At 37.7% G+C, this 14,508-nt stretch overlaps 1 protein-coding gene across 2 annotated transcripts in view; it reads right to left on the bottom strand.

Moving 5' to 3' along the window:
• Nucleotides 1–14,508, bottom strand: part of LOC129775304 (proton-coupled zinc antiporter SLC30A2-like) — a 132,050-nt gene that overhangs the window by 26,500 nt on the left and 91,042 nt on the right. For both annotated transcript variants that reach the window (XM_055779882.1, XM_055779883.1), the window contains one exon: nucleotides 10,979–11,158. In XM_055779882.1, coding sequence (XP_055635857.1) covers nucleotides 10,979–11,158 — 180 coding nt within the window. The remainder of the gene's footprint in view (nucleotides 1–10,978; nucleotides 11,159–14,508) is intronic.

Raw genomic sequence — 14,508 nt, 5'->3', positions numbered from 1 at the left:
ACTTTCTTACAAAATACTGATAAGGGGGAAGCACTGGGATTAATTTTCGTAAAGCTGGGAATGGAGCAAAAAAGGTTGAAAATCACTGAGCTAAACGGAGACTATGTTGAGAAATGAATCGCCACTTTTCCAAAATTATTGTTTTTTTCGTAGCACTTATCGGAGTGCCCTCGTACATGATACCTCTAATAATTAAATCTCATATAGTTTTCAAGAATACAGTTATAAATTATTCATTAAGTATATTGTAATTGTGATATAATGTATGTTTTTGTTGTCTACAATAGTTTTACGAAATGAAGAAAATTAACAAAAAATAATGCATATATTATCAATCATCACAAAAAAATGTAAGGGGTTGTATCTAGGACACGACCGCATATTTTCGACGTAGAACTACGTAATTATATTATGCAATCCATTTGTTTACTACTTCGAATATTATTTTAGAATGCATTGAACTTTTTGTAATAGACTATGTTCTTCGTTACGAATAAATATGATGAACTTCCTTTTACTACCAAAATATGTGAACAGAAAAATTGTCAAACGATTGTTGTATTTTACATTACATTATAGCACATCTCATGTTAACGTAGTTCTCGAACCACGAAAGTTCATTCACCTTTAGTATCTGAAATGAAGATTTTCCCAGGCTTCTCAGTTTAAAAGTACGTTTTAGGGAAACATATTCCGGTCTGCACAACGACAAGCGAGTAAAAAAGTACTCAACACCAAAAAATAACCCTGACATGCATGTATTTGTAAAGAGGATTCCCCCAGGCACATTGATTTTGAAGTCCTTGTTAGGGAAACATAGCTCGGTGGGAACAAAAATACCCCCGACTTGCATGTGTATTTGCAAAGCGGATTTCCACAGGTACATCGATTTTGAAGTCTGTGTGGGGGAAACCGTAAATCGGACCAATCAACACTTGGCAGTTAGGGCGTTTAGATAACGCTTGACATTTTACAGTTATTCAATTGTTCATCTCATGAAAAATAACATTTTATTAATTGTGATAGACGCGTAGAAATATTCCCAATCAATTGATGCAAACATCTTTCCGATCTGTTAAGAAGTGTTCGATTTATAAGCATTCGAAATACGGATAGGGTTAGCACACAAATCGGCAGAACAATTGTATGAGAAAAAAGAAGTTATTCCAGTTTTCATGAATTTAAACCGTTTAGAGATTAGCGAATTGTAATGTAAAGCATATCAAATAAATCTTAGAGAATTTCCGATTCGATTGGTATGCAAATCATGAGAATTCGTTCACAGTGAAAATGGTTATTAACGTTAACTTTATTTCATAAAAACGTGACCTGTTTTCTGATTTGGCACCCTTCCTGAACGACGTAGTTCTACGTCAAAATATCAAATCAAACCTAATATTTAACAATAAATGACAACTTGACGACAGTATCACATTTTTTCATCCAGTGCAATAGTACGCATTTTACATACGAGTCACTTACTCAGGCTTCAATGAACGAACAAGTCTTGCTCCCCCCACGTTCATGACGTGGAAAATAATGATTGAAAATGGGTCTACACCCGGAAGGCTCGAATGGCGCCTTGTCTTTCCCAACAGACTGAATGGTATATGTACACACTATTGGCCCCCGGAGGACACGAACTGGCAGAGCCTAAGCACGAACGAAGAACTGAGACACACGCCATAAAGTGCGATGTCACATGTCACACAGTGCCGCCCGGAGAGCAACAGATTATCACCCAAGCCCAAGGTTCGGTGACCTTTTTTACCCCCAACCTCCGCCGCATCGTCGTTTGTGTCCTTTTCTGTCTCGCACACGCCAGCAGCCGCCTTGTTGAAATTCATGTTGTAATCGAGAATTTATTATTACACGACATGGTGCGACAATGGGAAGCCGTTACGAGCTCGCTCGGATAGTCTCATAATTGCTTTTTGATTTTGGATCCGCTACCGAGGATTGGCTTAGAGACATAGCGAGAAAATGCGCAGCATGATTTACAAAGTGTTACTTTTTTTAGCCGTTGTTATTAATTGCAGTGCGATGCATGGATCACTGCACGCAGAAGAGCATGATAGATCTCTCTCGCCCCCAGAATGCAGCAAAAGTTCCAGACGGAAATTATGAATAATAGATAATGCACACCGGCCCAACGGCAGCTCGAACCTTTCGAAAAGACGGCTCTTGGCTCGGCTCGGCACCGGCTGATGTCATTATTTATCCTGCGTCCTCGCGTGACATACTTTCAGCGTAACCGAAACTATACGAAAAAGCGGGGAGCGCGCGCATGTATTCGAGGATTTAATTAGATTTAATGAGCTTTGCAAGCAATTATTTTCGAAATGTCAATGTTTCGCGTTCGGTGACGCCACATTCGGCGGAGGAGATTATCATAAAACACGACGGCAGCTCTGATAATCAGATTCAAAAATATTGATGAGCTCGTTTCGAGCATGTCGTGTGTTCAACAACCCATGAATCAGGAGCTCTATGGAATGTGGGCCATTACATTGATCTATACATATATCCGCTTGTTGCATGGTGTTATTGAATAAAATCTGTATTTTTGTTATGTATCCATAGAATGCAAACAAAGTAATTGGTAACTCGAGTGCCGAGCTGATGTAATAAATATTGATATCACTCATTAAGATGGAATATGCGCTGTTTATCTCTTGTAGGAAGCCTTGCCAATCATAATTGAGGGACTTGAAAAAGGGGGTAAGTGAGTTGATCGATTTCTCTTCATCAACATTTTCTTTTTTTCTTTTTCTTGTCCAAAAGAGAGAGTGGATGTAGAGAAATTGATGATGTCACTTACACTCGTTCCATTTTGAGCCCCTCAATTCTTAAAAATTATGAAAATAAAAATCAGGATTTCTCAAGGCGGCTAAACTAACCCTCTGAATTATAAAAGCCATTGAGTATCTGAAACATTCGGTTTTTGGTAACTTCATCATTGCATCATATAGACTCTTTCACTATTTTGCATTATATAGACTCTTTTACTATGTTGGTGTGGTTCATGAGCGAAGTAAGAGAGAAAGACAGATGCAACATCAGACTTGTTCCTTATACTTCGCATTGTTTCTGTTCCGAATGTACCTCAAAAATTCGTTTTATGCAGATTGAATTTAGAGGAAATTCGTTCTTTCAATATCTGAGGAACATGGAAAATGAATTAACATTAACATACTCTGGAATGAGTTCTAAAGATGTCAAGTTTTCCAACGATCCTATTTCTTCGCCGAACAATATGGCATCTTCTGAGTCAATTAAATAAAAGTCAATATTTAGGATTTCTTTGAATTCACCTTCCATGCGTGTTGTTTGGGTCAATTAGAGTTATATTTACAATTAAATTAACTTAAAGTAATTATTTCATATTTTTTTTTTTTTTTGAAGGCTGAGGTTATTTAACTCTTTGTGGTTGTTTGTCTGCTCTCAGCCACCACAGCAAGAAACCATACTAATCTTATGTTTTTTTTCTCAAACAAGTATCAGCTTATGTTTTTCCTAAACGAAGCATGATGTCTAGTGAACCTGTCCCCGAATCAATACGGTGTTCCTACGAGTAATAGATAACGGTAATCAGTATCAAACAAAGTAGTCACCCGACGGCGCCAGTGGTTGTGTGGTTAGCGTAACAGCCTCACAATCCGATCGGCCTGGGTTCAATCCCAGCTGGCGTCGTTGGGATTTTCTGAGGCGAAAAATCTCTGGTTACGTCTTCCTTCGGAAGGGAAGTAAAAGAAGTTGGCCCGGCTCATGAGTTGTTGAGTCTGATAGGTAGGAACAGGTGGAGTCGCCTCCCTGATGTCGGTGATTGGCACTAAAGTGGCGGAAATATGCCGACGTAAAACAAGCGAAGATAAAAAAAAAAAAAAAGTAGTCACCCACACAAGACAACGCACAGTGCGTTGAATACATAGGAATGTGGATAAAAATTATAACAGCAGAATTTAGCCATTGTAACACTTTGGTGTGATAGAAAAGATTGTTCATAAGTATCAGAACTACTATTTGCATAAATGTCTTATGTTATCTAAATAATCGCATAAGTGTCTCAAGCGACAAAATCTTGGTTCATCTAAAGGTAAAAGTTCTGATCATTTCGGATACGCGGAAATCATTATTTGATTAACTTCTGGTTTAAATTATATTAAAGTAATTGTTTTTAAAAAGCTGAATAATTGTTTGCATAAATGTCTTATGTCGTCTGAATAATCTAATGTTAAAAAGATCTTTGTTTGTTAAAGGTGAAAAATACTGATCGTTTCGGATACACACTGCTGGCATTGATTACACATTTATTGTATCAATGACAAAATCAATGTCTCATATTCAACGGACAATAAAAATAAAATTATGTATTGATTATCCTCATATGATTTACTTTTGGAGACTGTTTTGAAAGATTTCACACGAAGAAGAATTATAAAATATTATTTTTATATAAAAACATCACATTAAAATACATTAAGTTAATATATATATATATATATATATATATATATATATATATATATATATATATATATATATATATATATATATATATATATATATATATATATATATATATATATATATATATATATATATATATATATATAGTTCACAAAACAAAATTAAAAAATTGTTTATTATTCATAATCTTCCATGTATCACTGGTTTTTCAAGGAAAAATAATTCCGACCAGTACGAAACCCATGTCCAAATTTAATACGACCACAAAGGGTTAACATAATACATCCAGAAATCGGAAAGGTGTTTCTTCGTTTTTGATTTTGATGTTTTTAATGGTTTGATGGTCCAAGAAATCATTTTCCACTTTTTTTTCAAAAATGACTTTTTTAAAAAAAATCATAACTATTGAATTACTGGACCGATTCAAATAATCGACATATCGAATTGAAGTCAATAAGCTAGTCTTTGGGATGAGAACATTCAATTCCTACATACAGGCATTACAAAAAAAAAACTGTTGGTAGAGAAAGAAGCAGCGAAAGAAAAACAAGCCTCCTTTTTCTATGCTCACAACAGTATAATATGGACATATGTATATATATATATATATATATATATATATATATATATATATATATATATATATATATATATATATATATATATATATATATATATATATATATATATGCTGATTCTTTTACGCTTTCGAGTAAATTAGAGCAATGAAATATAACAAACAAAGTTGAAATCAAAAATGCTAATCATTTTCAAATGTTAATAGTTTAGTGTCTGACACACAGGAAATTTGTAGCCTCTTCTCTGCTAAGTTTTCCAGCACTTTCTCGAAAGAGAATCTGTCCCTGGACCAGCTCTTGAGGGCCACAAGAAACGTTCCAATACAGAACAGTTCGTTGTTCCGAATCACCGTGGATAATGCAATGTTGGAATCGGGCATCAGCAAATTAAAATCCTCGAATTCCGTCGGACCAGATGGAATCCCAGCATCAATTATGAAAAAGTGCGCAGCAGGGCTATTATTTCCACTATGCTTATTGTTCAATCTTTCATTGACAAAAGGCATCTTTCCATCGCTTTGAAAGAAAGCTCACATTTTCCCCGTTCATAAAAAAGGCGATAGAAGAAACATCGACAACTACCGAGGTATCTCCGCTCTGAACGCGGCTTCTAAACTGTTTGAGCTTGTAGTCATCGAATCGATTTTCACTCACTGTAAACATTACATATCAATCGATCAACATGGTTTCATGCCGAAGCGTTCCACCACAACGAATCTTCTTTCGTTTACGACATACATTGCTGACGGAATGTCCGGAGGTATGTCCCAAACGGATGCGATTTACACGGACCTGTCCGCCGCCTTTGATAAAATCAACCATGACATTACGGTGGGTAAATTGGATAAGCTTGGCTTCAGCGGCAATGTTCTACATTGGCTCACATCATATTTGGTCGGACGCTCTCTCGCGGTTAAAATAGGCGATTGTTTCTCCGCAGAATTCCCTGCTACATCAGGAATACCTCAGGGGAGTCATCTCGGCCCTCTGATATTTCTCATCTATTTTAATGACGTAAATTTCGTCCTGGAGGGCCCTCATCTTTCATTCGCCGATGATATGAAAATATTTTTCCACGTTAACTCGGAGGCTGAAGCCTTGTTTCTCCAACAACAACTTGAAATTTTCCAGAATTGGTGCGTGGAAAATCGTATGACACTGAATCCAAGCAAATGTTCCACGATTACTTTCATAAGAAGGAAAGATCCTATTCGCTACAACTATTCTCTCGACGATGCTCCTCTAACTAAACTTGACTGCGTGAAGGATCTAGGAGTGTATTTAGACTGTAAACTGGATTTCAAAACTCACGTCAACTACGTGGTTGGAAAAGCTTCCCGTAGTCTTGGATTCATCATGCGCACTGCGAGGGATTTCACCGATGTACACTGCCTCAAATCTATGTTCAGCGCTCTAGTTCGTTCAAGTCTGGAATACTGTTCAGTAATTTGGAATCCGCACTATCTGAACGGAGTCAACAGAATCGAAGCTGTACAAAAGCGATTTGTCCGGTTCGCCTTAAGACGATTACCCTGGAGTAACCCCCATCAGCTACCTAGCTATGAAAGCCGGTGCCAACTAATGGCTCTTGACACGTTGCACGTGCGAAGGGATGTGAACCGCGCCTTATTTGTATATGATGTGCTATTGGCTAGGACAGAATGCCCAGTTATTCTGGAGAACATCAACCTTCTGGTTCAACCTCGAACTTTACGTGACCACGCTTTCCTCCGAGTTCCTTTTCGTCGTACCAATCATGGATACAACTCAGCCATATTGGGTCTTCAGCGTCTGTTCAACAGAGTAGCTTCTGACTTCGACTTCCACTACTCAAGGAATGCGGTTCGCCAAAAATTTTTTGAACAAATACGTAGATTTCATTAATATCATTGGGGCGAAATTCCGCCTGTTGATAACGATTAAATAAATAAATAAATAAAAATAAATAAATATTCAACTATGTCATAATGCACTGAAATGGACAATATGTATAAAATGTATAAAAAAAAACATATATATATATATATATATATATATATATATATATATATATATATATATATATATATATATATATATATATATATATATATGCTGATTCTTTTACGCTTTCGAGTAAATTAGAGCAATGAAATATAACAAACAAAGTTGAAATCAAAAATGCTAATCATTTTCAAATGTTAATAGTTTTATTTATAAGCAATACATTCGTTATCATATTTATCATATTATTAATATCATATTACGAAAACAAAATACAATTTTTTCGCAAGTGTAATATTTTTGTCAAAGAAGACTAGCTCATTGACTTCAATTTGATATGCCGATCATCTGAATCGGTCCAAAAGTTCAAAAAGAATTTTTTTAAAAGTGTCATTTTTGAAAAAAAGAAAAAAAAATGGTTTTTAGACCACATGATCTTCATGACGATCCACCACTTCTGTTTTGTCGCTTGTTGTTGTTCTTATTTTGTGTTAATCAAAAGGAAATAAAAATAATCTACAAACTTTTTTGAACCTGGCGCACGACACCCAGACAGTACGAAGTAAAAGTTTTCTGAGATATAGGCATTTTTCATGAAGAAAATTTTATAGATTTCTCTGGATGGGAACATCAACTGTCAATCATAAACTAGACGACAGGCGGTTGAGATTGTACTTTGGTGAACCAATCGTCTGAAAGGGCCTTGTCAGAATCCTATCGGTTTCGTGGCGGACAAGACAGGATATTGAATTTCCTTTTCATTAGGCGCAGTGTCATTACAAAACGCTAACAAAATCTGGATTTTGAACCCTCTTCCCTCTTACGTAACGCAATTCTTATACACAGAAAGTAACGCAACCTCGACCCCCTCCCTCCGTTCTCGCATTACGTAATTTGAGCACGACGCCTAATGCAATTTGAATATTATTTGATTCTTTGAACCAGTTTGTTTGTTTATTGTTGTTCCAATGCACAATGGTCCTGGACGTGCATTTAAGTGGAAATTAGCAATTAGAGCTCGACAAAAACTGTCTTCGACAAAGTTGTTACATATGATAGAGCGCTCATTTTTATGTTGTCAAAAATAAGGTGACCAAAATGTATACCCCAATACACAAGCTGGCCTTGTAATTCAGTCATACATAAATACTCTGCACCGAGCAGTATGACTAGAAAGAGCCCAATATTCATAAGGCTTCTCGGATAGAATGATATGCGTGATGAGAAGCTACGGTTGGCTACGTAGTGAAATTGTTGTACAGTCAACTCTCCCTAACTAGATGTTCTGTATCTCGATATTTTCCGTAATTCGATGGATTTCATGGTACCTCTGATTGATTTTACAAACATTCTCCTCTCCATAACTCGAGTTAGGGAGATAACTCGATATCCAAGGGACCATCGAGAGTTGACTGTATTTAAACTATATTTCACTGCTACTTAATTCGCTCCTTTTGGCCGGTACAATTAGAGGAGCACAAAATGGACCAATCAATTGTACACAAAAAAAATATTTTTTTATTGTGTTATTGTGGCATATACATTAGACTGGGAAAAACTCGACCCTAAAATTTAAAAAAAATACCCCATACAAAATATTCACCACCTCGCAGAAACACCATATGCAAAATTTCAGCTCCCGACTTGTTTTTTTTTTACAGTCGAACAATCACCCAAAAGGATATCGGGTTTTCAAAAAAAATTGGTGCCAAATATCTTAAAATAGCATGAAAAGTCGAGACCTACTGTCATCTGTGTCGACATTTGACAAAAAAAATTCTCGATCTCGATTTTTCATGCCAACGTAAAATAAAAAGCTACTGCACCCACAGCGTTTCACTTCAATCTGAGATGTTGCTGGCAACGGTTAGTCGAGTTGGCATGAAATTCTTCAACATTTTCGATCTTCATTTTATAATGAGGTATAATATTATCACGTATTTATGCAACAGCAACAGTGGCTATGAGGATAGCGTGGCCGTGTAAAACAGCCATGCATCCCAACCGGTCTTGGTTCGATCTTCGCTTGACATCGTTTGGAATTTTTTTTTTGGGTACAATCCAAAGCTGACATTCAGCCTAAGAGAAAGAGATGTCTGCTCCCATACATACAAACATTTTAAAGCTTTTGAAAAAGGTGCTTTTGTTTGTTCATTTCACCCTTCAGTACACGAAAAAGCATTTTTTTCTGCCGAAGATGAAATGTTTTCTGCCAACGCTAGTTTGGGTGGAGTTTATAGGACGATTTAACAGATAAAATATATGTTATTATAACGAGGAAAAATTAAAAAAAAAAACAATTAATTTGTATTGCTGGTATCAAACAAAAGAAGCACAACACAATAATCATTTTCGAGTTAAACAAATTGGAGATTATAATATCGTTATACAGCCTAATTTAAACTGAAGCTGTAAATTAAAAACGCATCCGTTGTTGAATGGCAACCTCAACTACGAAAGTTAGATAAAGTGTTGAGGAAGAATACATTGAAGAGTCATTTTTATCATTTTTGAACCACAAACTTCATTGCTAATTTCCGCTCCGTGCACTTTTGAGCTGGCAGTAATGAATATTTGAACAGTTCATCAAACTCGAACTTACTTACCTATTGTTACTGGTGGAGAATTGCGAATACCTTATGAAAAGCGCATATTTTATTGAATTCTTTACGTTTGATGAAGCTGACTTAAAAATACCACGAAAACGATTTTTTTATCAAGTTCATCATTATGAGCATAACAAACTTTATAATGCATAATTGTAATTCAATTATTTTCCAGTGTGTTTGTGCATAATTTATTAGTTTCCTTCTTGGCTATTGTCATCAAATCTATCGAGCTATAATTATTATGACTTCAAAAAAAGCTTTTTTTGTCAGACTCCCATCTAAAAGTGTGTACAAAATTTCATCCAAATCGAAGATGATTAGGTAAAATTTAGAGCATTTCAGGTCATCTGCGTGGAAAGACTCAATTGGTAGTGAATTTACGGCTTAAAAATCCCATGCAAAAGCGCTCAAGATGTTTTGTATTCATAAAATGCACCCCTCCACAATCGAAAAACAACAAACTCACTTCGCAAGAGCGCGGAAGTGGATCCCGTATTCCCAATGAGTGACCCCAGCCGTAGAAAAACACACCGAAACGAGGGATTGATTGTGATGAGAACCCAGTGGTGGTATGTTCAAGGTTTAGCTCACCACCGCGATACCTGATAGCGAGATTCCTTGAAATAATGATTGCTGCATAAATTACTAACATTTACTACAATCCCTACTTGCAGCCCCATTCAGGAGGTGAGAGGGCTACACATATACGCTGATATCCTGCGAAACATTTGAACAGTCAGATACGTGCATAGTTGGTTGTACATTTCAATAACACGATACAGGGAGACCCCTCCCCGCCATTGGTCAGCTAGTACGGGAGCTTGCTTTAATTTTCCTACACAATTTACAAGGGCTCTCGATTGTTGCGACTCGTGGTAGACCGGAGGTGTGCTGCGCGATAGTGACCCGGATCAATGACGGGGCCACGATTAAATAGCATTAGAAAGTTGATTACACAAGGATAATCTCTCATTTGTTCAGCAAATAGGCGAAGGTGGGAGTGGATCCTCCGCTCGGGAATGTAATCCACGTTGCTAGCACATTTTAGGAGGTGCTAATTTTACAGGGAGCTTAATTTGTGTGGTCGATTTATCGCATGCGGTCGAGTATTGAGCATGTAACTGCAATTTCCAAATTATGGAACCGCTATATATAATAAGCTCAGTACGCGCGATCTGTTTTGCCCACATGAGCAAAACGAAGCTGTTTATCGCTTGATTTATTTTTAGGGGAAATTCATGATAAACAGACGTTATATTTATACGTCGTTCTTATTACAGAAAGATTTTAAATTTCAAAACATTAAAGGTATTTCAGCTTGCGCTTAACCATACTTACATCACATTCACAAGTATTCCTAATCCAGAGGTAATCAGCATCACGGTCGCATCCAGCTCGAAGTCTCTCTCAATTGTCCTCAAGATGGCCATGTAGAACAGAATCGCCGTCACCACCCAAATCATCAGCACCGATACGAGAGCTCCTATCACTTCGGCACGGTACCAGCCGAAGGACAACCTGTCGGGCGGGAAAGCGAATGAGACAAACAGTATATTAAAATATAGGACTTCGTTATCAAACTTCTCCACGGTTCCCCGATTGTACTTATCATTGTGAGTAACCGAAACAACGGAGCGGTGCAGTTCGAAACACGGATATGTGGCACAGCCACACACGGCAACACAAGAGACGTAAAAATCCCCTCAAGGTACAGATGCAATCCTATTACCTTTATACGCTAAATTGGCTTTCGAAGCAAAGTTCAAGGATTAAGGAAACCCACACACGCTCCCATCCACACACACACATAGATACACACGAAAGCCCTCAAATACATAACGCTACACACGGATGTTCAAACTGAAGTGGCACGGTGAAATAGAGGTCTCAGCCTCGGGGGGCAAAACTTGGCGAAGATAAAAAAAAAACATGATGCTTTCTTGTCGAGTTCCCCCACTAAGATTGGCTCCCAGTTTGATTCGAAACAACAGCAGTGTGGGCTGGAACTCGAAAGATGCGAAAACGAATAAGCGAGGAGAACAATTTTTGCGCTATATTTTTCTACACTCGTCTTACTTTTTTCTACTTTTCAGGAATTTATGAAATGTCTTCCCGTCTGATACAGTCGGTGGAGCTGGAGGGAAGCAAGTGTTCCAAGGTACACTCGGGTCGATTTTTACACTGGATGAACTGTATGTGTTTTTATTTTACTAGTTCGTAGTTTTCAAAAATTGTCCCGAATTTCCAGGATTGGAACAAAATAGAATTATACAAAATTATTTTCATTGTATCCAGGATGTTCAGTAGCTGGAACTGAATTAAATTTTGTCGACACATATTACTCGTACAAATCGCAGAATTATCTGGTTTGAATATTGCCATTGAAGTAGTAGATTTATCTGAAGTTTTAGAGTCCCCGCAGACTGCAGACTTTTTATCGGCAGATATTTTGGTCGGGTTGGGATGCTAGTGAGCCCACCGAGCCCACTAATTAGTCAGGTTGCATTAGTTTAAAGGTTTTTTAAGCGGCCGATGCATTACACACATGAAATAAAATTTAATCAGTATGAAGAGGTATGCACATGCGCACATTAGACCGACTCAGTTGGGTCGGTTTTGCAGGCCAACCCGACAAAACTATCGGCCGATGAAAGGTTGTGCAGTCAGTGGGAACTCTTACTCTTGGTGGACTTCAGCAACTGTTGCTGAATTCTCTGTAATCTGAATATCAATTTCGGGACAGAAACCGTTGCCTTCACGTCTCACTTCTCCAGAGTTCAACAGTGATAGAGTAACTGTCGAGCCGTCGAAGATTTCCCCAAATGATTCCTCGACGGTAGTTTCAAATTTCTCCGCAAGCTCGGCTTGCGGCCAAGATGATAACGAGATTTTCTCTGGGCTTTGATTGCTTCTTCGAGTCTACCACCAGTACTTTTTTGTGGGTTTTCGCTTGTTCTTGGAGCAGCTGTTTACAGAACTTTTCTATTCTATGTGCAGTGGGTTCTCAGACTAATCGGAAAGTCTCATACTCGACCCCGTGGAACTGCCAGCCAAGCAAGACACCCCATGTGTTGGTCTCTGGTTCGTGAACAGCAGCAATGGAAGGAGTGCTGATTGACATATTAGGTTCAGCACCAATAAAATCCTGTGGGCATAGTTAATAATGGGTATAGCACAGAAACGAATGTTACGATCGGGAGAAGAACAACACTAAAATTCGAAACCAAGCGGAGAATGCAATTCGCAAGGAGCAGAAATGGCAGATGCTCGAGAGTTGCAAGATCGCCAATGCCACTCCAAATAGCCCAATGTTTGAGCTATTTAAGCATCAGTAACAAGGCACACGGATACCAACAGGTGCTAAGCCAGATGTTCACATCAGAATCCAGCGGTAGCATATCCCAAGAAAGACTGCAGTCTTTGATATCCAATATGGTTCATATAAGGAAAAAGGTCAATGAATAATATGCCTTCGTCATAGAATCAAATTATGAAATCTCCATATGCGATATACGGATGTTACGGAACAGCCGAGTTTTGTGAGATCTGAGGGCACATATTGTTATGTTTCCCTCACAGAACCATTGTCTAGGTTATTTTCCATGAGATATTAGATATATGACTTTTAAACGACTTTTTTCCAAGTAATAGTCCATTTTCAAAGCTAACATAAAAACTGAGTTCAACAACCAGTGCGGGTAAAACCGGCACCCCATGGTGGTAACCGGTAATTGAGGGTGCCCTCAATTTGTCAATAAATATAATTGACACCAGCTGGACCAATTTGAATGTGGCAACCGCCAAATGGGAGGAATCCTTATTCTAGATGTCGCTATCGACTATTGTTCGAATCGCTCAACCTATTCCGGAGATATGGTCGGTACAAGCTCCGGTGAACACGGAATATGGAAAAGAAAGGAATTTGATATTAGGCAAATATATCATGAGGCACCTCAAACCACACCACAATTCAATTACTAGTCCGATGGAATCTAGGTCCTAGTTTCGAGCTAACCACCTTTCACATAACGTGATCATGCCATGTAGACTTGGGGATTCCAAAATCTTGGAAGCACGTTTGGCAGAAACTCCACCACCAATAGCCTCTTTTGCAAGAGTGAGGTTCTCCTGGAACCCACTCTTACAACTTACAACCTTGGGAGCTGCGAGACATCTAAAATAGATGGGAAACATGTCCCAAAAACCTTCTACTAACTGGAAATCATGCCGGGTTAACTCCACTCAAAGGGTAATGGTCTTACCCCAACAGAATACATTATTTAAGGAGACTAATTCTATTAATTTATTGCTTTAACTTAACTCAACTCGAATCCCAGTGATTGTTAACAATCCAGGGGACAAACTATAGAACAACGAAACAGGATTTGAAACCTCGTTCAAGAATAAAAGCTTGAATTTCACTATCGAAAAATTACATCCGGATGCACATCATCGGCGTTCGCGTTTGTTTTGATTGATATACACTGGTGGAAATAAATATAACACCATCCCTGTTATAGTGCTTTTTTGCAAAGTTCTCGATCAAAGATATTTTGTTATTGTACTTTTACAATCCTAGAACGATTACCTATCATTTGGTTCCGGTTGGGCAATTGAATTAAAGAGCTACGCATAAAGTGTTGGTTTATTTCGTTATTTTGAGGTGGAAATAAATATAACACCATTTTGAAAATAAATATTCATTCACTTTATTTCCAGTCTAAAATCGAAACAAATGTAATTAGTAGTGTGTTGCTTCGCTTTTCTTCACAATAACCTCTTGCAGCCTCCTTGGCATAGACTGAATGAGGGATTTTACCGTGTTCGGAGTAATTTTAGCCCACTCGTTGATGATAGTTTTTTTCAGC

Source organism: Toxorhynchites rutilus, chromosome 3 (assembly GCF_029784135.1).
Source record: "Toxorhynchites rutilus septentrionalis strain SRP chromosome 3, ASM2978413v1, whole genome shotgun sequence".
NCBI classification, from domain to species: domain Eukaryota; kingdom Metazoa; phylum Arthropoda; class Insecta; order Diptera; family Culicidae; genus Toxorhynchites; species Toxorhynchites rutilus.
This window is presented reverse-complemented; position numbering and strand designations above follow the sequence as displayed.